This window comes from Bos taurus, chromosome 15 (assembly GCF_002263795.3).
Source record: "Bos taurus isolate L1 Dominette 01449 registration number 42190680 breed Hereford chromosome 15, ARS-UCD2.0, whole genome shotgun sequence".
Classification (NCBI taxonomy): domain Eukaryota; kingdom Metazoa; phylum Chordata; class Mammalia; order Artiodactyla; family Bovidae; genus Bos; species Bos taurus.
In genome coordinates, this window is record NC_037342.1 from 52,862,416 (window position 1) to 52,889,380 (window position 26,965).

Consider the following 26,965-nt stretch of genomic DNA (forward strand, 5'->3'; position numbering starts at 1 on the left):
TGGGGCTGCACTATAGATTAACTTTCACCCGGCCTTTTCTCACCAAATGGGAGGGGTGTCTGGAGGCGAGCCTGGGCCGCCTCAGCAAGACAAAGTGAGTTCGTTCACCCTGGCTGCCAATTTCCAGGAGGAAAACGAGACCCAGTGAGGAGCAGCGGTGCCCCGTTTGCACAGGCAATGATGACAGGTCTCAGAGTAGCATCCAAGTCTCCAGTCTATCTTGCAACTCCTTTCTTGGTTTGGAGCCCAGAAGGGGTTGACCCCAGAAGCGGCTGGTCTGGCACAGCCCCTGCAGTTCCTGCGGGACACGAGAGATGGCGACACAGAGCAGCACGGCCGGGCCGCAGAGCGCCAGCTCGCCCCAGAGCAGCCACCAGGGGCGGGGGCCGCGGGCCGGGCTCTGACGTCGGGGGCGGGGCCGGCGGCCGTGACGCGCGGAGGCGGGGCCGTGCGTCTTCCAGGCCGGGGCGGCGATTCATTCAAAAGGCGCGCAGCTTGCGCGGCCGCCCGGGCGCTCACCGACACGGGCCCGGGCACCGCGTAGACCCAGGAGCTGGGCTGCTGGAGGGGGCGGCCAGGTAAGGAGGTCGCGCGGAGCCCCAGTCCGGAGTCCGTTCCCCGCGGCAGGCGCCAGAGGGATGCGGAGCCGAGCGGCGCCCCCTGCCTCCCCGCGTCTCTGAGGAAGTTCGCCGGCGCGGCGGATGCCGCAGCCGGGCCCCGCGCGCCCCCCCCCCCCCCCCCGCCCCGCCGCCCTCGCGTCCTTTCGTCTCTGAGCCCCCCTGCCCGGGGGCCTGTGCGTCCTTCCGCCGCGGCTCCAGGCCTGGCTGTGCGCGGTGGGGAAGCGGCGGCGGGACTTGCAGTTTGAGGAGCGAGCGGGCCGCGGAAACGCCCCCGGCCCGGGAAACTTGGACGGCGGTACCTCAGTGCGGCTGCAGCGCGGAGCGGCCGGATGGGGTTCTGAGCGGTGTCAGCCCGTGACTGTGGGCGACACGGCGCGTGAGGCGGCCCAGCCGGGGCGAACGTGTGGCCGGGACACTGGGCGGTGACGCCGGGCCGAGCGGGAGACACAGAGGGGCTCTGTGTGTCTGTGACAGGCAGAGTGTGTGCGTGTGATTGTGTGTGAGACACCCCGGGTCACTGGGGTCACTGAGTGTGTTTGTGTGTGGCCTGGGGCGTAACCAGGGCAGGGCCAGGGCCCTCGTTAACGTGGGTGAGCGTGGAATAGAGGGAGAGGGGCCCCAGGTGATTGTGAGAACCAGCCCCCAAAGCCTAGTGTGCTGTGGGTCAAGTTGTGCCGTGTGCGCGCCTGCACCTCAGGGAGATGAGTACGAGGTGGAAAGGAGGGACCTCAAACACCTGCTATAGCAGATGGGGGGCTGGAGGGAAGGGGGCTCAAGGGAGGGGACAAGAGTCTCTCCAGGACTGTCCCCAAGAGGGCACCCCCTCAGGAGCTCAGTTTAGCGAGGGTGTTGTGTCCTGAGTGACTTGCCCTGGCAGAAGGAGAGGGGCCAAGGCTGAGTGGCATCTCCTGGGGTGCCAAGTCTGGCAGCAGCAGAGGGCCCCTGAGGTAGCCTCAGGCTCCACCCTTTTCTGTCTCTCTCACACACACACACACACACACACACAAGAAGTCTGGGAGGCCTGGCAAAGCTCTGCCCCCGGGTAACCTGTATTCTCACTGGGCCCAGGCATAGTCTTGCTCTCAGATCCCACCCTCACCGGGCCTCAGTCTCCCCGTCTGCACACTGAGGTGCTGGGCTGTGAACAGACTGTGAATCATCACTTTGGGATCGTCTATTGTTTTTGGGTCAACTGTCTCTGTTCTCCCCTACCTCCCTCAGGCGCAAAGACTGCAGTGGGGGATGGGGGCAGGCAGTCTGCTAGGGACAGAGTGGCTCAGGGGTTGCACCCAGGTGCTGGTGACAGCTTTGGAAGCACACCTCCTCGAACAAAGCTGAAACTTCTGAAGCACAGACATGGACTTCTCTGGTCCCGTCTCCCTTCTTCAGTCCCCTTCATGGGAGAAGAGGCAGATTCCCCGGGAGTGGCCTCTGATTTCGAGAGCTGGAACAGGGCCTCTTCACCATCTGGACTAGACCCTCCTGAGGCCCCCTCCCCCACAAGAGGATCTTTTAGGTCCCTACAAAGTGGAATGGAAATTTGGGGAGGTAAAGGGATGCCTGGTGAGGGATCTGGAAGTTCTCTCATCTGCTGTCACCCTTTGAAAACGTTGGCTGCATTCTGAGTGGGGGCGAGGGTTCCAGGCGCCATGCTGAGCAGTTTATGATGTGCTCTCGGTGAATCCTCACAGTGGTTCTGAGATGCGGTGACTTCCAGGGAAGGAAACAACCTCAGAGAAGCAAAGTGACTTCCCCAAGGTCACGCAGAGTCAGGTCAGTGCCAGGACTGGAATTCAGGCCTCCTACTTCTGAAGCCCTGTGAGATGCTTGGTGAGGGCCACTTCCCTTCACAATAAGCTGCTCATGGCGCATCTGCGCTTCCTTCTCTCAACCTGGGCTGGCAGCGTGGCCTTGGCAGGGTAAATGCCATTGCGAGTTCTGAGTACAGTGTGTATTTGCATACATGTCTAAAACATTATGGGTGGGTAGACTACATGGCCTTTCTGCTCCTTCTCCTCTTCCCTCGCCCTGGCTCTCAGCCCCTAGCCAGAGGTCACCAGAAAGGCCTGTCTCCTGCCTTCTAGAGCCCGTAACTGGTTTGGGGAGAGTCTGTATAGCTCTTGAGGAGTGTTGATAGAGCTCTGAGGAGTGCCGGGCGTCAGCAGCATAGCCCAGGCTCCAAGAGTGGCAGGAGAATGGGAGTCCCACTTGACCTTCACCATGCCTGTGAGGACCTATGCCCCATCCAGAGTTGTTCCAAAACCACCCACATGCTGCAGGAATTGGAGGACAGGCCGGGAGTGACCTTGAGCTTGTGCCTACACTCTCCGGGCCTCAGCTCAGAGACCCCTGCTTCTGTGTGGCTGAGAGCTGGAGCTGGGGATCCGGGTGTCCCTCTGTCCTCTCTGGAACGACTGGAGTTGTGCTTCTTGGGGCTGATCAGAATAGCTGTCTTGGTCTCTTGGGACTGAGCCTGGGTTATTTCCATCCCCAGCAAAGAGGTGGAAATAGCTCAGGGCCTAGGAAGAGGAGGGCGAGGGGAAGGGTTAACCAAGAGTTAACCCCACCCTGTGCCCTGCCCAAGCCAGGCTTTTCTGGGAACTTGGGTTCCCTGAATGACAGGGATGGTGGGGCCAGGCTGGGTTTCCAGTGGGGCCCCAGTTGGGATTGGTGCAACAGTTGCTGGAGGGAGGTGCCTGTTTCTGGCCAAGGAGGGGAAGCTTTCCGTCCCCAGCCACTGCTCACAGGATCAGCCTCATTTTACAAGCGGGAGAGACGGAGGTTCTGAGAACTGCTAGAACTTACCCAAGGCCCCCACCACCCTGATGCTCTGGCTCTCACCCTTCAGGCAGGGGACCTACCTTCTATCCTGCCACATGTTCCCCAGCAGGCTGGACATGGCCCAGGACTGGGAGCAGGCCCAAAACATGCCTTCACAAAACCAGGGCACCTTTTGTGTTCCAGCTCTGGTCTCTCTGCCTCCATTTCCAGTCCCCACCCCTGCCCAGTGCCAGAGTGGCCTCCCTAAGGCAACCTGTACTTTGGGCCAAAAAGTACAGTCCAGACTCATCACCCTGTCATTGAGGTTTTCTTTCCAGGACCTTTTTGAACTTTACATCTTCAGCCTTATCTCTCTCCACCAGATGCTGTGGTTGTGCTCTGCCTTTCCTTTTGCTGGCTCCCCTTTCTAGAACCCTCCTGATCATTCAGGGTGCAGCCCCACCCCCAGCCCCTCTCCCAGGAACCCTCCCAGCCCAGTGTTAGTCCTTCTTTGTTGTGTGGTCCCTGTGCTACCTGCTCCGCTTCTCGCTTCTAGGAATAGGTCCAGGGGTGGATCCTCACGGGGCACCGCATGCCCAGCTGGGTGGGGCCAGCCTGGCCCTTATCCTCTCTTCTCCCGTGGTCATATCTGTGTTGGCCAGGCAGGAAGGAATGGCAGCCACTGTAGGCCGAGGGCCTACTGTGTGCCAAGATGCACAGGGAGGTTTGTCCCCAGGGTTTTCAGTGCTCCCCGGTGTGTGCTGGGGTTGGGGGTGAATCCTCAAGGTCACCCCTGTGTGTAGGGGCGAGTCTGGTGCTTGCTGTGGGCTCCTCAGGCAAGGGTCTCATCCCGGGCCAGCAGAGGAGGCTCCCTGCTGAGGCCCTGCTGTGTGCCAGGCCCTGGGTGCAGGGCTCCTGACAGCGGCACTGACAACACGTTCCCTTGCTCCCCAGGCTGCTCTGGGAGCCCAGACTCTGAGGGCAGAGGGGTCCAGTCTGAGTTTGAGTCACACAGCGGCTGGTGCTCGAGTCTGGCACTCCAGTTCCCGCCCAAACCCCAGCCCCATCTCTGCCAGACCAAGCTGAGGGTTGTCTGACAACTCTGGCGTCGGTTTTCAAAGAAGGACCAGGCACCTGTAAGGGGAGCAGGGAGTGGCGGTGCTGCTGCCCAGCCCCTGGCCTGGCTGGGCAAGGCCCACTCCCTCCTGTGGGGCAGCCCTTCTGCCAGGTAGGCTGTGAGGCTGGGCCAGAGGGAGAGAAATCTTGCCGGAGAACAGCAGCGGGGCCCCCCACTCAGGATTGGGGGTGCTGGAATGTGATCCCTGGCAGAGCTTAGCACCCAGCTGGGGATGGGGTGGCAGGGAAGATGGTGGAGTCAGTGCTGCATTGCAGCTGTATGTTCAGCCCTGGCAGGACCCTGAGGCCCATCAACGCCCCCTCCAGGTACCGGCCTGGAAAAGAGGGTCCGGGCCAGGGAAGCGACGGGCAGGATTCCAGTGTCACTGAGATCCTAACCCAGGTCTGCTTGCTGGAAGACCAGAGCTCTTTCCCAGGCCTCCCTGGGAAAGATGAGAGCTCTGTGAATAAGCTGCCCATGTGGCCATGAACATGTACCCTGGTTGCTTGGCACAGGAGAGAGATGGAAGGGTTTTCTGCAGCCTGTAGAGTCAGGGTCTGAGTGTGTGGGTAGAGAGAGAAGGAAGGAGGGCTTCCAGAAGGAGAGACCGGACTTGGACCTCACCCTCACAGTGAGAAGGAGCGATGAGCACAGGAATGGAGCTGTGCCCCACCTCCTGGAGCACCCGCTGCCTTTCTCCCTGATGGAGACATGACCAATGATGGCTGAGGGGGCCAGGAGAGGGATGGGGAGGCTTGGAAAGCTTCCTGCAGGAGGTGGCACCTGGAGTGAGGCCTGATCGTAAGAAGAGCCACTGTTCCCTGATGAACCGTGGATCCTCCAGCCATGCCAAGCAGTCAGCTGGACAGGCACAGTTGTCCCAAATTACAGAGGAAGCAGGCTTGGGGATGTAGGGCTGGGACGTGACTACTCAGCCCTCCTCCCTTCTGTGACTTCAGCAGGTGTGGGAGCGGGTGGACACGGGCCTGTGTAACGGCTGGGAAATGGGCACCCAGGGTCCACCTGGGGAGTCCAAGACTCGTCACCCTTGCTGTGGGGACTGATGTCGGGTTCCCCAAGCCCCCGTGCCTGCTCCCGAGTCACTGGGTGACCTCGGTTGGATGCCGCTCTGTTCTGAGCTTGTCTCCTCTGGCTCGTGTGGGCTGTTGAGAACTGGTACTCAGGAGAGGTCTGGTCAGCCCAGGCCCTGGCCAGTACTACCCACAGTGGCTCCATTTATCCCCTCAGCATCCCTGGAGACAGGGACCAGAACCCCTATCTGCAGGGGAGGACCCTGGAGCTCAGGAAGGGTAATTGCCCAAGGTCACAGAGCTCCTAAGCGATGAGCTAGAGCTTGAACCCAGGTGTGACTGCTCTGGGCCCAGCCTCCCATGACCTCCATCCTCAGGCTCTGTTGGTTGGGGCCTGACTGGGATTGCTCGGGGCAGGGAGTCTCTTGCCTCCAGCCCCTTGAGTCTGGAGGAGCTGGAGGACAGGGCCGGTTGGGCCTGTGGTCTCCCCTTGGTTCTCGAAGCCTTGCCTGAGTCAGCCTGGTCAGGGTGACAGGGCAGGGCCTGCAGGCCGTCCTGGGACAGTAGTGATTGGTGCAGATGCGCGAGAGCTGGTGGGCGTGGGGCTGGGCTGGAGCGGGGTGCGTGGGCGCAGGGGACTGCCAGGTCTGGGGCGGCTAGAGCAGGGGCTGCCCACCGCCTGTCCCCACTGCTCACAGGGAGACCTGTCTCCTTGGAGACCAGGTGGTGACGGGGCACTGCCAGCCTCTCTGCCCTGCAGCTTCCTCATTTGTGAAGCCTGGAACCCTGTCTTGGAGGCCTGGTAAGGGAATGGGCAAGTCAGTCAGTCAGTCAGTCAGTCAGCTCAGTTGCTCAGTCGTGTCCGACTCTTTGCGACCCCATGAACTGCAGCACGCTAGGCCTCCCGTCCGACTCTTTGCGACCCCATGAATTGCAGCACGCTAGGCCTCCCTGTCCATCACCAACTCTCGGAGTGTATGCAAACTCATGACCATTGAGTCGGTGATGCCATCCAGCCATCTCATCCTCTGTCATCCCCTTCTCCTCCTGTCTTCAATCTTTCCCAGCATCAGGGTCTTCCTGGTAAGGGAATGGGCACGCAGTAGGTTCTTAGTAGCAGGCAGGGGAGCCCCAGCTCTGCTTTAGGAGGACTGTCTCATTTGGGCCCCAGGCTCAGCTCAGGGAGGGGGCAGGGATTGCTTCTACACTCAGACTGGGAGGGGCGGGTGGGCCCTGTCTGGCTGTCTCAGCCCTTTTCTTATCCTCAAGGGCCAATTAGCCACCCCCACCCCTGCCCTACCTCCCCACCCCACGCCCCTGAGCCTCCCAGGGGCGGGCTGGGGCACAGCTGCTGCCTGATGGGCGCTGGGGCAGGATTGAGGGGTCCACATTGCCTGGCGTCCTCACCCCAGGGTTGTGACCTGGGAGAGCTTGGCTGCCTGAGGCTGGGGTGGGGGTGGAGATGGGGGTGCCCTTCTCACTGAGTGGCCCCTTCAGTCCTGAGGAGCTGGCCTCCTCCCTGGGCTCTTGCTCGCCCCGGGAATCCCCAGGCTTTCCTGGGCTTCCTGCTTCCCACAGGTCCCAGTGCCTTTTCCTACTGGAGCTGGTGCAGACGAGGGCAGTAGGCGAGTCTGTGCAGGAAAGCTGAGAGGCCCCCACTGGGGCCGCAGCTCCTTGCCGGGGGCCCTCCCGGGTGCTTCGAGATGGGCTTTCAGTTGAACTTCCCCTGTGTGCTGCCAGCTCCCTAGCCTCTGCCGCTAGGTTGGCAAACCCTCAGAACATCTGTCTTATACTGGGCCCCGGGCCAGAGAGATGTGGGAACCTGGCCTCCATCTCTGCTTTACTACTCCCTGGCTGGGTGGGGTGACCCACGCTGGTGACCTCCTGCAGCCTCAGTTTCCTTAGGGATGAAAGAGGCGTGCTCACCTCTCCTGTGAGGAGTGGAGGCAACCCCGGATGAGGGCCTGGCCTGAGGGAATGAGGGTCTGTCCCCTTCCCTGTGAGGGCGGAGGATGAAAAGGAGACAGCGCCTAGCTGTGGGCACTGCCCTACTTCAGCCCCAGTTGCCAGGGAACCACTGGGTTCCTTGCTAACCTGGATTTCTCTATCGATGGGAAGCCTTTGTCTTCCTGCTTGGGCGCAGCCATTGCTGAGAGAGGCCTGTGTCCGGCTGTGTTTCCAGGCAACCCTAGCCTCTGGAGGCTGCAGGAGGTCACAGGCCATAAAGCCACTGTCGAGGAAACAAATACCTGTCTCCCACCCCCTGCTCCAGGTGGGAACCTGCCTCCCACCTCCGTCTGTCCAGCCCTGCTTCACTTGGCCGGCAGCCCAGCAAGCCCTCCGAGACTTGAGTTGTTCCATGCCTTTCGCTCCCCTGCTCACCCTTCAAGGCTCCGGTAGGCCCCGAGGGCGGGGGTAGGGGGTGGAAACAAAGGCTTCTCAGCTCCTACCTAGACTTGGTGTGACCTGGGCTCCGCCCACCAACCTTTCTTCTCCCTTCCTGCACCCCCCACCTCCCCAGATGGTCAGTGTGTCTAATGGAGCACCTCCTGTGTACCAGGCTCCGTGCCAAGCCTTGTACATGAGTGTAAGAGAATCTCATTTATAACTCGCACATCAGGTGTGTGCCATAGCCCCCTCCACAGTGTACACCAGAAACGGAGGCATGGTGAATGCTTACCGAGAGCTTGTTCTGTGTCAGGCTCTGTGCTGAGTATTTTTTTTTAAGAGGATTGATTGATTTATTAGTTTTTGGCTGTGCTGGGTCTTCGTTGCTGCACGCGGGCTTTCTCTAGTTGTGGCGAGCGGGGGCTGCTCTTCGCTGTGGGCGCGGACTTGTTGCGATGGCTTGTTACCTGTCCCGTTGTGGAGCACGGGCTTCGGTAGCTGTGGTGCTGGGCTCAGTAGTTGCGGATAGCTGGCTCTCAGGCCCCAGCACACGGACTTGGCTGCTTCGAGGCATGTGGCGTCTTCCCGGACCAGGATCGAACCCGTGTCCCCTGCAAGAGTCTGTTGGCGCGCAGACTCTTAACTACTGGCACCCCTGGGAAGCCCTGTGCCGAGTGTTTAACGTGAATTCTCTCTTGTCCTCACAACGGCCCTCTGAGAGATGGGGAGCGGGGGTGGGGTCCACAGCCGCAGAGCCAGTGAAGAGCAGAGGAGGAAGGCTGGTTCTCCCTGAGTTAGGCAGGGGCTTCAAATCTGGGTTCAGTGCCCCCCACCCCAGCCCCACCTGCTGGGCCCCGTAGCCCTCGGCCTGCGCTCTGGCCCTCTTGCCCCTGGGAGAAGCTGGCCCCGCTCCTGAGCACCTCTTCTGATCCCCTGGTTTGGGACATGCCTCTTCGGGTGCCGGGTGCCGGGCATGGGGGTGGGGGGCAGCACGGCAGTGGGGAAGGGGCTGGGTAAACAGGATGGTCACACCCAGGGTGACAAACCCAGGCACAGGTCGGTGGTGGTTGGGGCCTTCCAGGGGGATGCGGCTTCCAGCGAAGCTCTGAAGGGCGGGTGTCGGGTGATGGGACAGGGTTCTGGGCAGAGGAAGCAGCAGGTCCCAGTGCCAGGGAGAGAGGCAGGTGTGGGGACAGAAGGTAGTTCAGAGCAGCTGGCGCTGTGGGGAGGCACAGGCCCAGCCCTCGGCGTTGAGACACCTAAGCTGCAGGTCGGCCCACCGGAGGCCACGGCGGGGCGGGGTGGGGGTGCGGGGGCTGTGAGAGGAGCCTCTGTGGAGGCGGGGAGGCGGCGCCGCCGGCCCGTGACCCTATGAGCTTCAATTCTGGGAAAGGGGAAGCTGCTGGGGCCTGAGGAGGCTGGGTGGGGACACAGCTTCCTCTTTCTCCGAGGCCTGCAGGGCTACGCTGCTCTGGGGCTCTGGCACCTCCTGTGAGGGGCCCTGGTCGCAGCTTTCCTTCTTGGCTTGCTTCCAGGGAATTTCTGGTCCTAATTGTTTGGGCCTTTTTAGGAGGGTGGGGACGGGCCGTGTGTGAGAACCCTCTCCCCTCACCCCCCAATATCGCCATGTTTCATGGAGGCCTCCGGCTCTAGACGCTGGCCGGGGAGGGCTTTGTGGTGAACGAGACAGACGCCCCTGCCCTTGCTGCTGTCTGTGGGGGCAGACAGTAAACAAGCAAACAAATAATTACAAACCCTGGCGGGAGGCGCAGAGGGAGGGGGGGGTCACAGGACCCACATCAGGCTACCTCATCTAAACCTCGGGCAGCCCTGCTCTGGGGATGAGCAGCTCCCACTTCCAGATGAGGAGACTGAGACCCATCGAGGTGAAGCAGGGGCTCAGGTCCCGCAGGGAGCTGGGGACTGTGGGGAACAGGCGCCAGGCTGGCTTCTGGGAGGAGTGGCCTTTAAGCTAACTTCTTTTTGTGCCCCCGGGGCCCTGGGGGTGGTTCTCCTCTGCCAGGAACCCTGGGGCCAGAGAGGACCACCGTACCAGCTGCCACCCCTTTCAGGGCCTCAGTCTGCCCATCTCTGACAGCCCTCCCCCCAGGAAGCCCTCGGGAGGTGCCCTGAGGTGCTGGGCTTTGGAAGGTCCCTGATTGCCCTGCCTGCTGGGAGACAGGGTGGGGGAGGGTGGAGGCTTCACCCACTGCCCCCCTCCGCCCACCCAGCCAAGGGCTTGATGGGAACTTGCTCTTCAGTCAGCGTTCCAGGGCTCCCAGCATAGGTGCTGGAGGCCTGGTGGGGAGAAAGCTCAGAGGGGAGTCAGAGCAGCAGGTGTCCGCGTGTGCAGGGGGTTCTGGGTGGCGGCCAGCAGCTGCCTGACTGGACAGGTCCGCCGGGGGCTCAGGCTGAGTGTAGGGGCCCGGGGAGCTGCTAGTAAGCAGAGACTCGGGGCGGTCAGACTGGAGTAAGTGCTGGTTTGGGTAATTAGAAGGCTCATAATTAGAAGGCATCAGGCGCGAGTGTCTGTGAATGTGCCAGAGGGGGCCCTCGCTGGCTTTGAGTCTAGGCCCTTGGACCCCACTTTCCTCCTGGAAGTCTCGAGATCAGAGCTCCCCGTCCGTCTGGAGGTCAGCAGCTGCACAGCCCCTGCCTGCGGGCACAGGTCACCCAGCAGGTGCCAGTCACGGGGTGGGACTCAGGCCGGGGTGGGGGGACCTCTCCTCTGTGGCCAACCAGCCTCTGACTTTCCACACCTCCCCCAGCCCTCTGGGCCCACCCTGGGGATACGGAGGGGCTCTGGGGCTGGACGGGGCTGTGGGGCTGGCATTGAGGCCTTGGGACTCAGGGTCGGCTGTGGGTGAGCTCCGTGACGAACAAAGGAGGGAGCCTTTGTTGAGTGGGAGCGGGGCCTGGGAAGGGGAGGGACACGTGTCACCCCGCTGGAGGAGGCGCCAGTGGAGGCTGGGTCAGAGGATGCCCCCCATCAGGTGCTGACGGCCAGGCTGCGGCGTTCACTGTGCTCCGTGGCCGGACCTTCTGTCCTGGGTTTTCCCTTGAGCTGGCCTTGGGCCGAGAGCCCCCGCCAGTGACCTGGAGAGTCCCGAGGTTGATGTAACTCAAACCCCCGGTCCCACGAGGTCCGTACCAGGCCAGGCCCACAGCACGGCCGGGTCAGTTTCCTCTGCCTCCCCCTTCGAGTGGGAAGTCCTGGCCGCTTGTAGGCCAGGAGGCTGTCCTGTGGCCTGGGCTTTACCGCGGGCAGTGCTTCTTCGGCCAGGCTGCCCGTCGGACTCTGAGGCTCCAGGCAGGGCCCCTCCAGGTGCTGGGCTTGGCTGCCCGAGGCTGCCCCACGGAGGTCACCGGCTGCCCGAGACACTCTCCCTCCCTCCCGAGCCTGGAGCGTGGCCTCCTGGGGGGGCGTCACGGGACTCCCTGGCTCTGCCGCTTGTCCCTTTTGTCATCTAAGCCAAATCCTTCTCCCTGCTCTTCAGCCGTGTCTGCCGGCTGGAGACTTTTCTCCCGGCACGGCCAGTGCCCGCCACACTCCGTGCCCTCGTGTGCCACGCTTGGTGTCTTGGCTCTTCCCTCCGCCCGGCACGGTCAATCTGTTGGTCGTAGGTCTTCCTGGGGTGTGAGCTCCCTGAGGACAAGGGGCGGAGTACACAGGAGGCGCCTGGGAGAAGACGGAAGGCTTGAGTGCGGGCTGCGACGACCACCCTGTCCCCTGTCCCCGCAGGTCTGCCCAGGGCTCTGAGGGGCAGGCCGGGCACTCTGGAGAAGCCGGCCAAGGGTGGACAGTGGGCCCGCGGGAGGACCAGGGCTGTGGTGGGGTCGGGCTGGGGGAGGCCACGCGCAGGCGCTTTGGGGGAAAGGACGTCTGGAAGGGCCTCCGGCAGGAGAGGCCTTAATGTTGGGCTTTGAAGTGTGGCGGAGCAGGCCTTCCTTGGAGCAGAAGCAGCAAGAGTGAAGGCAGGCAAGCAGAGAGGTGGGCTTGCCTGTGGCCCCCAGAGTTCTGAGAGGCGGGAGCCCTGAGAGCTGGGGATGTGAACGGAGAGGCCCCTCGTTCCTCCCACCCCCGCCCCAAGCTGTCGGTCCCTTCCTGCCACGCTTCCCTGCTTGGCCTGGGGCAGCTGGCTGTTCGTGGACGAGGCCGGAAACCCCCCAAGCCCGTGCTGCCCTGCGAGGCTGCCCCAGCCTTCTGCCTGCCCACACCATCTCCCCACCTTCCCTCCCATCCAGCCCCGTCCGGGAACACACGCTGGGAACACAGTGGCCGCCTCTTCCGTCTCCACCCGCTGGGGCCTGAGGATGAAGCTGAGCCCGCCACCCTGGTCCCTGTCCTGTCTCCTCGTGGTGAGTGGGGATGGGACAGGGGGAGGCGTGACCTGAGCCCTCAGGAGCCTCGTGCTGAGGTGGGTTACGCAGCCCTTCCTTTGAGGAGCAGAGACAGTCTGGCCCACGCCTCTCTTGGTGCCCCTGGCCTCCCAGTGCTTGGCACGAGCTGGAACCAGGTCTGGAGCCTGAGGAGGTCCCTCACACCCACCATGTGACATTCCCTCTGCCCGTCAGGGTAGCTGGCTCGACCCTGCACCTGTCCCAAGCTGGGGCCCCATCAGAGGACTGGAGAAGGGGGATTCAGGGCAGATAGTTCACACCTGGAATGGGAAAAGAGGGCGCTCCAAGAGGAATGGGTGGGATGCAAATTGAGACGATCCTTCCCTTGGGACCTGTCATGCCCTCTGTGGGTGCCAGGCTGTGAATGGGCTGGCCTTGCATGGCAGGGAGGTCACAGAAGAGGATATGGTCCCAGAGCCTCGGCCAAGGGCCAGAAACACCACCTGTAGACTCGGCCCGAGGGATGATGAAATGAGGCTGGTTAATGACATTTTCAGCCGTGATGTGGGGGCCAAGGCAGCAAGCAGGAAGTGGGGCGGAACTTGAGAGAGGAATTTGGAAGAACGTCCTCCTCATTGTCCAGGTTAGCTCCAAGGCTGTGACTCAAAAACCCAAGGGTTCGAGAGCCTGCCCTGGCCCTGTCGGGGGATTTCTGGCACTTTCCAGAAGCAGATGTGCTTCCCTCCTTGCCTGGGCAGTGGCAATGCAGCAGGGCTGAGGCAGGCAGGTTGGACTTGTGCATAGGGACTGCAGCTCGAGGGTGCCCCGAAGCCTGGGGGCGGCCCAGGAACCGGAGGCCCCTGTGCCTGGGGCGGCAAGTCGGAGGGCCCGCCGCTGCCGTGCCCCAGTGCTTTCTGCCCCCTGAGTGTGTCCTTCCCTGTGTCCTTCCAGCTGCTGCCCTGGCCTCTGGCCACTGCCACACCGACAGCCCCTCGGCAGTGCCCACCTGGGCAGGAGCCCAACCTGGTGAGCTCGCCCTGCCCGTCGGCCTCTCCTGGGAAGACTGAGGGCCGGGGCAGGGAGCCCAGGCCTGGCTTCTGGCTCTGTTCTCACTCTTTCCCTCCTGCAGGAACCAGGGTGGGGCACATTATGTAGGTCCTGCCCCCCAGGCACCTTCTCGGCTTCCTGGGGCTCTCGCCCGTGCCAGCCACACTCACGCTGCAGCCCTCGAGGGAGGCTAGAGGCCCAGGTGGGCACGGCAACACAAGACGCACTATGTGGAGACTGCCAGCCTGGGTGAGCCATGGGGTGGAGCGAGGGGGTTCATGACCCGGAGGCCAGGACTTGAGATCCTGGGGTCCCAGCCTCACTCACCCCTTGAGTGGGCCTCAGACTTCCCATCTGTGAAATGGGGTGGGTCGGGACCGGTGAGGGTGCCCGTGGGGAAGGTCCAGCCTCTCTAAGGACGGCCTTTGGGCTTCAGTGACATCTTCCCTCCCTGCAGGTGGTTCTCCCCTGCAGAGGCCCCCGGTGTTCCCTGCTGGCCATGCTCCCGGACCCCTCTGGGTGGCCGCAGCTGTTTCAGTGAGTGCAGATGGGGCTAGGACTGGTGGGGATGTGTGGGAAGGGGTCTGGAGAGCTTGAGCCCGAGGGCCCCTCTGTGTCCATCTGGGGCAGTGGGATCCTTACTCCCCTAGCCCAGGGTATCCAGCAGGAGGTGGTCACTTGGTCCGCTGGCTGTCTCTTCTCTTTCCATCTCCGAGGGACAGAGACTGTCACAGCTGGGGGCTCACGTCCCAACCCGTCTCCTGTCCTTCCTTCTCCCCCTCAAAACGACCCACATGGACGAGTGTGAGCATACACACTCACACACGTGCACCTCCTCTCACCCGTGGAGTTGGTCACTTTCTGAGGAAACCAGCTGATGGGCCAGGCTTGTGGAGAGGCAGGGTCTGGTGCCCTGTGCCCAGGCACGTGTGCACCACTGCCTTTTGTTTACACTCTGGCCTAGATGGGGGCTCAGGGTCTGGCCATCCTGATGGTCAAGTGGCTAAAAAGGAGGGGGCTGAGCTGGCCTTGGCTTCCCCAACGTGGTGGACAGTGGGTGGCTGTGGGCCTATCAGTATCACAAATCCCACCCCTGCCCCGTGACTCAGCCCTGGGCCTTGCTGAGTGTCTGCCTCTCTGCCTCTGTCCTGCCTCCATCCTCCGTGGTGCTCAGAACGGGGGCGACGGGCCCGACGTGGCGTGGAGGTGGCCGCAGGGGCCGGTGGTGCAGCGGAGACGCGGCAGCCTGGGAACAGCACGCGGGCAGGCAGCCCCGAGGAGACGGCTGCCCAGTACGCAGTGATCGCCATCGTGCCCATCTTCTGTCTCATGGGGCTGCTGGGCATCCTGGTGTGCAACCTGCTCAAGCGGAAGGGCTACCACTGCACGGCCCAGAAGGAGGTCGGGCCTGGCCCCGGAGGCGGAGGCAGCGGTGAGGCCCAGCCGGGGGTTGAGTGGGAGGCGGGTTGGCCCAGCCTAGCTCAGCTTGGGGTCACCTGAGGCAATCTACTTGGCCTGGAAGGGTGATCAGGAGAGTTTCCTGGAGGTGTGGCACGTGGGCAAACTGATAAAGTGGAAGGAAGGCTGAGATGGCCCAAGGTGGCAACTGGGGCAGAACAGGCAGAGAGGTCAAGGGGCTGCAGCGGGATTCCCTCCCAGCTGGAGGAGTCTGGACCCCTTTGGGGCTGCTGCTGTGTGTGTAGTTAAAGGTTAGACTGCCTCCTGAGTACTCAGGGTGACCTCTGGCCTCTGGCCTGAAGGGCTGGCAGGGCAGCTGACCTGGACAGGCACCATGAGAGGCTCCGGTTTCAGCTCCAGGCTGTGGTTTGAGTTACAAGCCCTGGAACCAGAGGGAAAGACATGTTCGTCCTGCCCCTCCCCTAGGGCCTTAGAGCCCTTTTCTTTTTTCCCTTACCCCTCCTTGGCCAAGTCAAGATTGAATGGTGCCTCCCATGCCAGTCCCCTTTCCAGCCCCTGTCTCTGCAGGGCCAGGAGGGGGACAGGACAGGAACTTTGGGCAGGCCACTTAGCCTGGAACCACATGTTTTCCTAGGACTCCCTTTAACTTGCTGGCTGCTGCCTGGGTGCAAGTCCTAGGAGCTCTGCTGCTGGCCCAGGATTCATTGTATGGCCCATTCTCGTGCCCTTGAGGTCTGGGCCCTTGGTTAGTTACGAAGAAGACAGGGCAGTGTGCAGGGCGTGACAGGCCCAGAACGGCAGAGTGTGCTGGGGCTGGCGGGGGTTCTGGGCAGAGAGGCCACACACAGCTCCCTGAGGCTGAGGAGAGGGCAGGCCCTGGGAGAGGCTGGCCCCCACCCCACACACTCTGTGCAGGATGGTGGAGTTCAGGTGGCCCTGAAACTGCTCAGCACCTGGGGCTGCCAGGTGCAGGGAGCGGTGGTGCTGAGCAGTGAAGCTGGTAACAGCTCAGAGCCAGAGCTGAGGCCCTAGACGCGCACACACCCGGGCCTGGGGCGCCCTCTGCTGCCAAATCCGGGCGTAGCCGGCGAGCAGCAGCGTGTCCCTCCCGCTTCTTCCCTGGAGTCGTGGTGGTTCTCTCTCCTCCAGGGACGAACCCTGCCTGCCGGCCTGAGGACGCCAGTGAGGACACCATTGGGGTCTTGGTGCGCCTGATCACAGAGAAGAAAGGTGAGGAGGGAGGTCTGGCCCCATCCCCGCGCCAGAGCGCTGCTCTGCCCCTCCCGCCGGCGCGCCTCGGGCAGCCTGGCCCTCTGACCGTGTGGCTGGCGGTGCTGCCCCCTTTCTTGCTCGGTGAGCGGGGGAGGAAAAGGCACACGGCCGGCCCTGGGGAGGAGTGAGTGGGCAGGGGGCCGGTGCGGGGGCGGGTCCTCCCTGGCTGCCCAGAGCCAGGTTCTGAGAGCAGCTGCCCACAGAGAATGCCGCGGCGCTGGAGGAGCTGCTGAAGGAGTACCACAGCCGACAGCTGGTGCAGACCAGCCACCGGCCTCTGCCCAGGTGAGCCGGCAGGCGGGCCCCCGACAGCAGGTACTCGGCCTGCCTCCCGGTGACTCGGCCCTGGGGTGCGTTTCCCCTCCTGTCTCTCCGGGGTCTCCTGGGCCTGCCCCGCCCCGTGACCCTCCCGCCTGTGTTCCCCACAGGCTGCCGCCGGGCCCGCCCAGCATGCCGCACGTTTGCCCGCATCGCCAGCACCTCCACACCGTGCAGGGCCTGGCCTCGCTCTCGGGCCCCTGCTGCTCCCGTTGTAGCCAGAAGAAGTGGCCCGAGGTGCTGCTGTCCCCTGAGGCTGCAGCTGCCACCACTCCTGCCCCCAGACTCCTGCCCAACCCAGCCAGGACCCCCAAGGCTGGGGCCAAGGCCGGACGCCAGGGCGAGATCACCATCTTGTCTGTGGGCAGGTGAGGAGGGCACAGACCACAGGTGACCCCTGACGGCTGTGGGGGAGGCAGGGCTGGAGGTCGATCTGTGGGCAGCCCCACCCTTCCTGGCCTCAGTGGGCCTCTCTTTGCAGTGGGCGTTGCCAGGGTCCTCGCCCTGATAACACCTGGGCCCCCATGACACCTAAGAACCTGGTCACACACAGCCTAGAGTTGGGAGCCCGGCAGTGGGCGAGAAGACATGGGGAGGGCTCAGGCTCTGATCCAGGAACTTGCTGTGCAACCTCACACCTGGGGATCCCCCTCTAATGGGGGAACATGGCATCGCCGCTCCTCACAGGTTCCGCGTGGCCCGAATTCCCGAGCAGCGCGTGAGTTCAGTGGCCTCCGAGGTGAAGACCATCACGGAGGCTGGGCCCTCAGGGGGTGAGCTCCCCAACTCCCCACGACCTGGCCTCCCCAGTGAACAGCGGGCACTTCTAGGAAGTGGTGGAAGCCATGCTAAGTGGCCAAAGCCCCCAGCAGAGAACAAGGCTGAGGTGAGGACCCGAGTGGGAAGGGGTCTTGTCAGCACCTGGGCCACTTCCGTGGCGGACAAGGCAGGGGTGGAGGTCCACAGGGCGCTGGGCAGGGGCTGCTTTCTTGGAGCCAGAAGCCCCCTGACAGCTCTGATCCCTCAACTCTGTCCCCCAGGAGAACCGCTATGTGGTCCGGCTAAGTGAGAGCAACCTGGTCATCTGAGGAGCTGTCCCGTCTGAGGACCCTGCAGCCCTGCCCTGGGCGGTTCCGAGGGCTTCCTGGAGGAGGGGGAGCTGCAGCTGGGCCCATGAGGATCCAGAAACGCCAGCAGACAAAACCGCCAAGGCCTGGAGGTGGGAGTGTCCACCCCGGTGAGGAGACAGGAGGCCGGCCATCGGGTGCTGTGTGCAGGAGCAGGTGGAGGCCCCCTCCCGTCCCCGCCACCCATTTCCCTCCCGCAGGTCCTTGAGCCTGTGCCCTGCCCTGACCTCTGCTCCACTGGGCGGCTAGGCCTTGTGGTGGGGAAGGGCCCTCTGCCTGGCACCCCTGGCCCCACCCTTGCCCCTGTAGGGGGGACTTCTCCCTCCTTTTCTGACAGGTCCTATAAAGGACCTGGGCTGGGAGCTGAGTTTTGGGTTCTCGTCCAGGTCAAGCCCCTGGCCATTACTGGGTCCCAGTTCTTTCGACTGTGAAGTGGGGGTAGCGGCACCGCGGCGCACAGGGCCTTCCCGCCTCGCAGGCTCTGGGCTGGGTCGTGGGGGTGGAGAGCTCGACTCCACACTGCCCCTCCCACTAGTAGCTTTATCTGACCCCGTTTTTGCTGCTTCAGGCCCTCCGCCTTCAAGTCCCCCCAGGGCTGCCTGAATGTGGCTCTGCATACATAAGGGGCCTAATGCATGTGCCTGCCTCTGCCCCTGCTGTTTTTATTGAAACTGAAGAAACAGACTTGACCTGGGCAGGACTGTGGAGCAGAGCCCCAGCCACCCCCACGATCTCAGGCGCTTCGGAGGGAAGTGGCGTGTGCGACGGGGCTGGGAAGGGGCCTCTGGCCTCGGTGGTGTGTGTCCCTGCGGTGTTGGTGTTTGTCCCCTGGCCTGGGCAGTGCAGGCGACTGCTCCACCTCCGTTTCCACACTGGCTCAGCAGTCTCGTTATTTATGTGGGGCTGTGCAGGCACGGGCCCACGGCTGTCCCCGTTTCTCTTATTTATTGAAACTTGGCTGTTGTCCATCCTTGTGTCTCCATACTCATCCATTGTTGAATAATAAAAATGTGGGAAAGTAGTGTCAGGAGGAGCTGCTTGTCCTTGTGCCTCTTCCCAGGTTGCCCATTCACTGCATAGTTCTGTGTCAGGCCCTGTGTGTGGGACATGCCATCCCTCCCCTGGCAGTGTCTGCTGTTTGGCAGGTGGGGCACCAGATGAAGTGGGGCCAGAGGTGGCCTCGCAGGTCATCTGGCCTTATCTGCCCTTGGGTAAGGAAGAGCTGCAGTCCAACCATAGGTACAGGCTTCAGGGAGAGGGGGTTTTTAGTTAATTCCAGGTTCTTTTGGTGTTTTGTATTGGAGGAAGGAGACGTATTTAAACACTAATGGCAAAGAGGCTCAAGGAGGCTGAAGAACCAAGAAGTGATGCCTGGTGGAATCCGGGGTGGGGGTGGAAGGGGACACCCTGGGAAGGCTCAGGCTTGCTCCTGGGAGACGGCAGTGGCCACGCTGGGCATATGCCCGAAGCCTGACTTCACATGGGGCAGAAGCCATGGTGGGGCCCAGCCTGGCAGCTGTGAAGACTCCTGTCCTGAGGGGAGGCTGGGCAGATTCAAGTGGAGACGCAACCTCTCCCTTCCTCTCACCTCTCTAGAGCACAGGCTTCTCTCTGCAGCTTCTCAGGTGGGCAGGAAAGGGAGGGCACCTCTGAGGATTCAGGAGACAAAGTATCACCTGCTCTCAAGAGGGGAGGGAAGGATACAGGCTGGACATCAAGAGGAATTTTCTGGAGCATCAGAGGTTCAGCATCATCTAGAGATCGAGAGTCTAGAACAGTGTTGTAGGGGACCAACGGGCACCAGTGCACCCAGGGAATGTTCCCTGGGGCCACCGTGCTGCTGTTGGTGTCCCTACTCGCCAGGGTGTGGCTTCTTAGACTTGGCTGCCCCGAGCCAACCAACCCCACTTCACCGAGTGCCTGGATGACACCCTGAGATGAGGATGAGATAGTGCCCTGGGTCAAAGGGGAGGCTGACCCTCCCACCCTCTGGCCTCCGTTCCCAGAGGGAAGCTGGACTCTGATCTCTGGGATGAGGCACATACAGATGCCAGTGAGGGTGGAGACTGAGGCTGGGTCTGAGCTTCCCAGGTGAGGTAATGGACACCCATCTCAGTGCTGGCCCCTGGGGTAATAGGCACTGGTCACCTCCAGACCACGCCTGCCACCCCAATTTCCTGCTTGCTGGAAGGTAAGAAAAAGGAATGGCTCTGGCCCCAGTCTCTTCACTTGATCCTTGGGGATACTGAAGCCACCTCCCAAAAGGGAGATGAGCTGAGGACCAGCTAGGGGTGCGTCTGATATGGTTGACCCTGAGGACCCCCCTCTCACCTGGAAGCTTTCCTGGCTCTAAAACCTACTCTTGAGCTGAAGGTAGGCCGAGGCTGCTGGCAGGGTGGGAGCTAGAGGACAAGGTGGGGCTCTGGGTGGCCAATGAGGACAGTTCTGAGCTTGACCTCTTCTCACTCTGCTGCCCCTCCTCCGTGGGCTAGAATGGCGGGTGCCTCGGCCCAGGTCTCCGCCTCCCACCTGCTCCTGGAGCCAAGTCCCTGGACAAAGTCCCCTTCCTGTCCAGGAGGAACTGCTGTGACAGAGCCCAGGAACATCGTCCCCGACCACACCTGACACAGCTTTCTGCCCCCACAGGGGAGGGAGGTTCTGTGGAGGCCCGGGGTACAGTCTGGCGGAGAGGGCCCCAGAGTGTTAGTTACAGCCAGGGCACTTAGCCTCTTTGGGCCTCAAGGATTCTCCCCACTTGAGGAAGCTGAATACTTGGGAGGCTGGTAGGGCGTGGACGGCAGGAGCCAGGCCCTAGGAGGAACAGTTGCCGCGATGACCAGGGAGGAAACCCAGCTCTGGACCAGGACAGTGGCTTTGCCCAGAAGGGAGATTAGAGATGTTTTGGACATAAATAAAGCTGATAGCACGTGACGACGACATGGATGGAGACCACATTATCACCCTCAGCCATCCTTCTGGGCCCACAGACCGCTTAGCCCTGTTAAGTGGATGTAGGCACTGCCTCCTCCAGAGTGGGCAGGAGAACTTGGGGCTGGGTACCTGTGCTTTGGAGCCAGACCAAGTGTAAGTTCCAGCTCTGCCCCTCACTAGCTCTGTAACCTTGGCCAAGGTACTCGCCCTCCTCAGCTGCTCCCCCTCCCAAGGCCAGGGCTACCCACAGGGCTCACCTCCTGTCCTGCCATGAGGATTACCGGCCACACGGTGGGCACTCGGCAGATGCAGCCTCCATCATTCATGGCTCCCCTGCACTCCTGTATCACACACCTTAGCCCCGGCCCCTGACCCGGAGATGCAGCGTATCTGTAGGTATCGCTTGACTGGTGAAAACAAGTTTAGAATCAACTTGGCAGAAGCCCAGGGGACACTCACCAACCCAACAGGTGTCTGTGTCTCCCTCTCCCAAGAACCACCAGTCTGGTCACTCCAGACTTTTTTTTTTTGGAAACTTTTTTAATAGTTATTCAATGTTCTACAGCTTACAGTAAATATCATAGTTACAAATTCTTGGCTTCAATCTTTCAGGGTGATCACTATCTGATCTTCAAAACAAAACGGAACAAAAACCCAAAAGAATCCAAAACAACAGAACAAAACCAGATTTACACTTCATACACACAAGCGAGGCCGCGGGGCTTTCCACTCTTTACACTCCAGGCTGTGTTTTGAAAACACCTATAAGTTCTTTGCTCAAACTACTTGGAAGACACCGGTCAAAGGTTTATTATTATTATTTTAAATGTTTTTCTTTTTAAAATGTGAGTTCCAATAAAATTTAAAAACTAGATTCCAACCTGTAGATTAAAATGAATTAAAAAATACAAAATCATATACAACGCTCTCTCACAGGGATGGTACATGCCACGAGAACAAGTTTCTCTGTTGTGTGATATGAACAGGGATGCAGATGCCTTTTAGTCAGGAGACAGGGACAGGCCCTTGGGCCTTTAAAGGTCATGACAGACAACGCCACGTTGCTAGAGGCCTGGCCTTACCTCCCCTTGGGTAAGGAAGAGCTGCAGTCCCACCATAGATCCAGACAAGCTGGCTGACCCGAGAAGGTGGTCTCTGGCCAGTCCCACTCTTTCCCTGACTGTCAGGCACAAGGAGGAAGGCTGGAGCCTGGAGATGCTGGTCTTGCTGGGGTCAGGCCCAAAGATGACTTCACCCTTTTGAGACCTATGGGCTGGTACTTATCAGCAAAGCTGTTATATGTGTTCTCTTCAAAAAAGGAAAATAGCCCCTCTACCAGGAGCTGGACTGGGTACAGGGCCTCACTGCCACAGCAAGAAGACCCAGGGACTATGGATGCAGCCACAGGGAAGCAAGCGTTCTAGTTTCCCTTTCTGGCTTTGTGGCAGCCAGTCCCAATCACCTGGCTACTGGGCTGGACTCAGCAGTACACAAGGTAGAAAATACCCATTGGAGAAAGTGAGGGAGTGAGACCCAAGTCTGGCTCAGGCAAGATTGGTTATGGAATGTTGAAACTGGCCTGCCAGGAAATTTAAAGGCCAGGCCCTAGAACCATGTAATGCCTAATTTCAGAAACAGGTTTTCTAGAGGGGGACGTGGACAGGTAAAGGACAAATCCTGCCACCAACCTGGCACACCCAAAGGAGGCTGAGCTCTCTCAGGCTCAGCTGTGGAACCCGATGTTAGCCTGGCTGGGTCTCCACCGTGATCCAGCTTTTGGAGGTAAGTCTAGCCTGGATTCTCCTGGGGCTGGACACTGGCATGGAGCCTGCCCCTCCACTGCCCAACCTGCCCCCTCTGGATTCCCAAGCTTGGCAATCAGCTGGGGACCACATGCCCTACAGTGCTGTGGAATACAGGGTGAAAAGCAGAGCTTCCACATGTACTTTGAACTGCAATTGAGGAGCAAATGCCATGGTGACATCTCAGTGACTGATCCAGCCACAGTGCTGTGACCAAGACCTGTGCCCTCTAGGCCTCCCTCTCGCCTCCCTCAGAGCAGAGCTGAGGGTCTGACATGCAGGGCTCCAGGCCTGATTCAGCCAGCGCCTCTCTGGACCTCTGGCTGAGTCCTGTCTGCACAGTGAGGACATCAGAACTCTGTGACCAAAGGATCTGCACTACTCCTATGCTCCGTGTGATTCATTTCTGAAGGGTACTTGGAACAAAGCCAGCCTCTCTGAAGACACACTCCCAGATCTCTGGAACACTTTGGGTGGCCAAGGGTAAGAGCTGGGATGAGGTGGAAGGACTGCACAGTGTCTCTCTAGATCCTGGTCCTCACTCTTGGGAAAAACAAATCCAGGGTCTGGATTCAGGTGTACTTTTGAGCATTCAGGGCTACATCAAGTCCCCTGGAAGTGCCAACTCACTGGGTCTGGATAGTGGGCCGGCTCTCCAGGGTCAGAAAGCAAGGGTACACAGGCTTCCTAAGGACATAGGTCTTTCAATGGACAGGTGCCTGGGGCTGCCCCTGAACACATCTTCAGTCCTAGGCATCATGACCCCAAAGTGCTTTGCTCAAGTTAGGCCTCTTATTGCAAATTCCTGTCCTTCGAGTGCTGCCAGCTGGAACTGCCTCTGGGTTTCCAGGGCTCCTCATAAAAATCTGCTCAGCAGGGAAGACTGACTTCCCAGGTTTCCCTGGAGCGTTCCTCTGTTTAGGGGCAGACAGGTAGCCCATCCCTTCTGCATGCTGGCCACCAAGGTTTGCAGGTGTCAGCAGAAAGAGCAGAGGATTTGAAGAGTTCAAATCTTGGCTCTTTCTCTCATGAGCTATGTGACCTTTGGCAAGTCTCTTAAGCTTTCAGAGACTTAGTTTTTTCTATCTATAAAATGGGAATTTTGGCAATCAATATCAAAGTACTTCGTATACAGACAATAAACTGGACAGGTGAGTGTCCTTTTTCAATATATAGGGAGGGGGATATTCACTTTACAGTCACTGCCAGGAGAGAGAGAGGAAGAGCAGCAACTGTCTTGTCTTGCGGGGAAGAAAGGAAATCAATTTTTCCAAAATGTGGCAGAAAGATTAAATTTCAGGCTCTTACCACTTGGGGGCACTCCAGCTTCCAGACTCCAGCTTCCTGGGCCCCAGGCTAAGGAGAGGGAGGCAGGTACAAGTGGGGAAAGCCGTGAGGGTTGGCTGGTGACTGGAACCACCTGTACCCCTAACCCTGCCCACCAAGCTTGTAGCACTGGTGAGAAGCAGTGGAATGGGGTGGAGAGGGCTTTGCTGGTGCCATGCTGCAGCTCGAATGTCATGTGGGTGCACCCCTTGTCCTCTCTGGCTTGCTGGACTTCCTAAAATGACAGGGCCCCTCAAGCTCTGACCTTCTGTCCAGCTTGACCACTGGGCCATCCAGTATCTGTGGATGATGCTCATGGTACCTCCTGATGGATGCCCGTGATCCCACGTGTGCTCATCCTACCACAGGCACACGACTGCCTCGTTCTCCTGGGCTCAGTTCCTCTGCAATGACTCCCCAAGCTTGGCCAGGCTTGTGGATCTCCGTCAAAGCAAGAGGGTGAGGCCAGCTGAACTGGGGCTCCGGTGCTCAGCCCGCAAAAGGGGTGCTATGCCTGGGTTCTTCCAGACCCCAGCCTTTCCACACCTTGTTTTTGCCTTGGGGTCTGTCCTTGATCTTGAATTACATACAAGGGCCAGGAGAGGGTGCACAGCATCGCGTTTCAGTCCACAAGCCTGTGTGTGGATTCAGACTGGAGGGAAAGAGACCGCAGACTAAGATTCAAATGGCTCTGCCACTTACGAGCAAGTCACTCTGCTTTTCCAAGTCTCAGTTTCCTCATGGATCAAATGAGAGAATCATCTGTTTCACGGGGTTAAGCCAGATGATGGATATGAAATTGCTTTGTGAAAAACTGAGGTACTAGATGTTGGTTTTTACATACTGGTACAGAATGAAGAAAGGTAAAAAGGTAATTCCTAGATCTCCTTTCCCCTCCTCTGGTTCTGCCCCAGCCTATCTGGAGGCAGCAGGGTTCAGGGGAGCCTTTTGGGGTGCCAGCATTCTGCTCACTTTGGGGCAAGTTCCCTTTCCTGCTATTAAATAGGACCAGTTTCTTCATTTGTCAAATGGGTGAAATAACCCTGACCTTGTCTTTCCCTCAGGGTCAGTAAATTAAAGGCTGTGAAGTGCTCTGAAGTCTATGAAGCACCTGACAAATGCAAATGTTTCCTATTATTATTATAATCATTATTATTATTTTGGCATTTTCTAAGCATGTATGACATAATCTAAAACAACCTTCACCCACCCTTATACAACCAGAGAGTAGGAGGAGGTATTTGCCCAAAAAAAGAAGAAAAAAAAGGATTAACACTGGAAAACTTTCTATTGTTTTAAAACAAAACCTTTTCAGCACCCCCGAGCAGACCATTTAGAACAGCGGGGCTTTTCCTTACTGGTCCTGCATTTCCCAGGTCGAGGATGCTGCTGGGCTGTGCCCCCCTGGGAACAGCCAGATAGCCTCTGAGGTCCTCCTGGCCCAGGGGTTTCCTGATTATTTCCTCCTTTAGGGAGACATGGGAGGTAGGGGTAGGGATATATCCACGTATGCATGAATTTAAAATGAAGAGAGTTATTTAGAAGTTCTAAATGTCATCAATGATCCCATTTTGTACAGTAAAATGTTCCTGTGCATGCCACCCCACCCCCCCACCCCCCGCCACCAACCATCCCCAAAGGGGCTGCTAACCCCTCCAAGTGCCGGGTGCAGGGCGGGCAGTGTTAGACAGCTGGGCTCCTGGCTGAGACCAATGGGGCCTCCTGACCCAGGGGTCCCTCTTCTCCCCAGAGAGCCCATGTTTCCTCCTCTCCTCTCAGGATGAGGGGCTACTGTCTTAACAGCATGGACTCCTTTTCAGCCAGTCCACCTGCTCCTCCAAGGGCTGGAGTCAGGTATAGGATGAGAGGTCCACATGTCTTCACAGAATTTCCAAATGCTATTTCCTCATTTGCAATTTCTGTTCCCGCCATCTGCCCCTATGTGACCTCGGCCAAGTCTTCAACCTCTGCCTTTGAAATCCATGGAGGAAAAGAGCAGAAACAAAAGCCCAGAGACTGTTCCAGAGCTCACCAGGTGTGGGCACTGCTGGCTTCATTTTTACAAAGCCAAGCCAATCCATCCCTAGGTAAATTTTTGTGGACAGCATGCCCCAGGCAGGAAGGTTGCATTTAATGCTAATTTACTGCAAGGTCTAGGGAAGTCCTTTCCTCTTCTCTGGGCCTCAGCTTCCTTATCTGTCAAATAGGGGAATGGATGAGATGATTGCTAAGGTCCCTTCAGTTCCATGAGTCGATGAAATGTTTATTGCTATTGTTTCTCCTTCACTATCCTGACCTCCAGAGCCACCAGCACCCACCTGGAATGTGGTTCCTTCACTTTGGCCATGAATGGCACAAGGTAACCAAGAACTTAGCCTGTCTGCCAGCGCCATGGACAGACGGGTGAGCCCTGGCTCTGGGAAGGACAAAGGGAAGGGAGAGAAATGCCACAGGTTTCCACTCTACTGAGGAGCAAGCTCCTCACCAGAGTGGATCCATGAAGGCTCAGAGGCCAAGGTCTAGAGTACACTGGGCACTTGGCCTCCGAGGCTTTGGGGGGCTAGGATCCCACCGTCCTGCAGCTGCTTGGCAGGTCTGAGGTCAAAAATCACCTTCTGAGGAAGTGCCAGGTCAGTTAACATCACTGTGCAAATTAGAGGGTCCAGGCCCAGACAATTCGGCCAGAGACCTTACAAGCCAAAGCCAGCAGGCAAGGGCCTCTCAACTCTCTTCCCTCTGCCTTCCCACAGTGCGCCCCTCCCCCCACCCTCCCTCAAGTTCTCCCAAAGAAAAAATCTGGTTTTCCCAGGTTCTCATCTGGGGTATTATTAAGCTGCTATGAACGCTCCTACCTAATCAGGTGGTTTTGTTCTTGGTCTGTTGCGATGGTTCTCAGAAATATCAGAAGATATTTCATTTGTGTCAGGATACAGCAGTGTCTTAAACTAATCCTGCTTGAGAAAAATCGAAAAAGAAACCATCCCTCAGAGATGTGGCTTGCTTAACAGTTCTGAGTTCCTACCCTGGACCCAAGGGTCACATCCACTATGCTCTTCAAAGGAAATCGCACCTTCAGCAGAACCACTGCAACAGACCCCACTCTCTGCCTGCCGCTAGACTAGGCTCCCAGGACTGAATGCTTGGGGAAGGAAAGGAGCAGAGAGGATGTGCCTGGTCAGGTAGGAGAAGGGTGGAGCTGCGAGGGCAGCGGCTCAGAGGGGGACAGTGGGGAGAGGCAGGAGATTAGAAAAAGCAGCTTTTACAAAAACCAAAAATAAAAACCAAAACCGTTAAAGATGCATAAAGTGACCCTTGCACTTCCGTTGTCTCTTCTTGCAAATAGAGGTGGTGCTGCTAGGGAGCTGCTCCAGCACCTGTGTAAGACTTGAGTAGTTGCATACAATGTGTGACTCCAGGTCTAGGGGAGGAAGGGGAAAGCCATTAGTGACAGCGGTATTCCTGAGGC

The 26,965-nt window shown here is 59.5% G+C and overlaps 2 protein-coding genes across 12 annotated transcripts in view; one reads left to right on the top strand and one right to left on the bottom strand.

Moving 5' to 3' along the window:
- Nucleotides 1-61: 61 nt before the first annotated feature.
- RELT (RELT TNF receptor) lies at nucleotides 62-18,461 on the top strand. 3 transcript variants are annotated; one of them, XM_005216232.4, is made up of 12 exons: nucleotides 62-578; nucleotides 11,541-11,658; nucleotides 12,162-12,275; nucleotides 13,209-13,283; nucleotides 13,387-13,553; nucleotides 13,762-13,841; nucleotides 14,479-14,736; nucleotides 15,873-15,953; nucleotides 16,199-16,280; nucleotides 16,424-16,681; nucleotides 17,001-17,199; nucleotides 17,354-18,461. In XM_005216232.4, the coding sequence occupies exons 1-12, from the start codon at nucleotides 178-180 to the stop codon at nucleotides 17,399-17,401; spliced, it is 1,881 nt and encodes a 626-aa protein (XP_005216289.2). In that variant the 5' UTR covers nucleotides 62-177; the 3' UTR covers nucleotides 17,402-18,461. The 3 variants fall into 3 exon arrangements, with proteins under 3 accessions (XP_005216289.2, XP_002693497.3, XP_024831640.1); XM_002693451.6 differs by lacking the exon at nucleotides 11,541-11,658 and having other exon boundaries at nucleotides 510-578; XM_024975872.2 differs by lacking the exons at nucleotides 62-578; nucleotides 11,541-11,658 and adding an exon at nucleotides 763-2,393.
- A 2,429-nt stretch (nucleotides 18,462-20,890) lies between these two features.
- FAM168A (family with sequence similarity 168 member A) overlaps nucleotides 20,891-26,965 on the bottom strand; it is a 202,528-nt gene continuing 196,453 nt past the window's right edge. For all 9 annotated transcript variants that reach the window (XM_024975429.2, XM_059874901.1, XM_059874898.1 and 6 more), the window contains one exon: nucleotides 20,891-26,917. The gene's annotated coding sequence lies outside the window, so the exon portion shown is untranslated. The remainder of the gene's footprint in view (nucleotides 26,918-26,965) is intronic.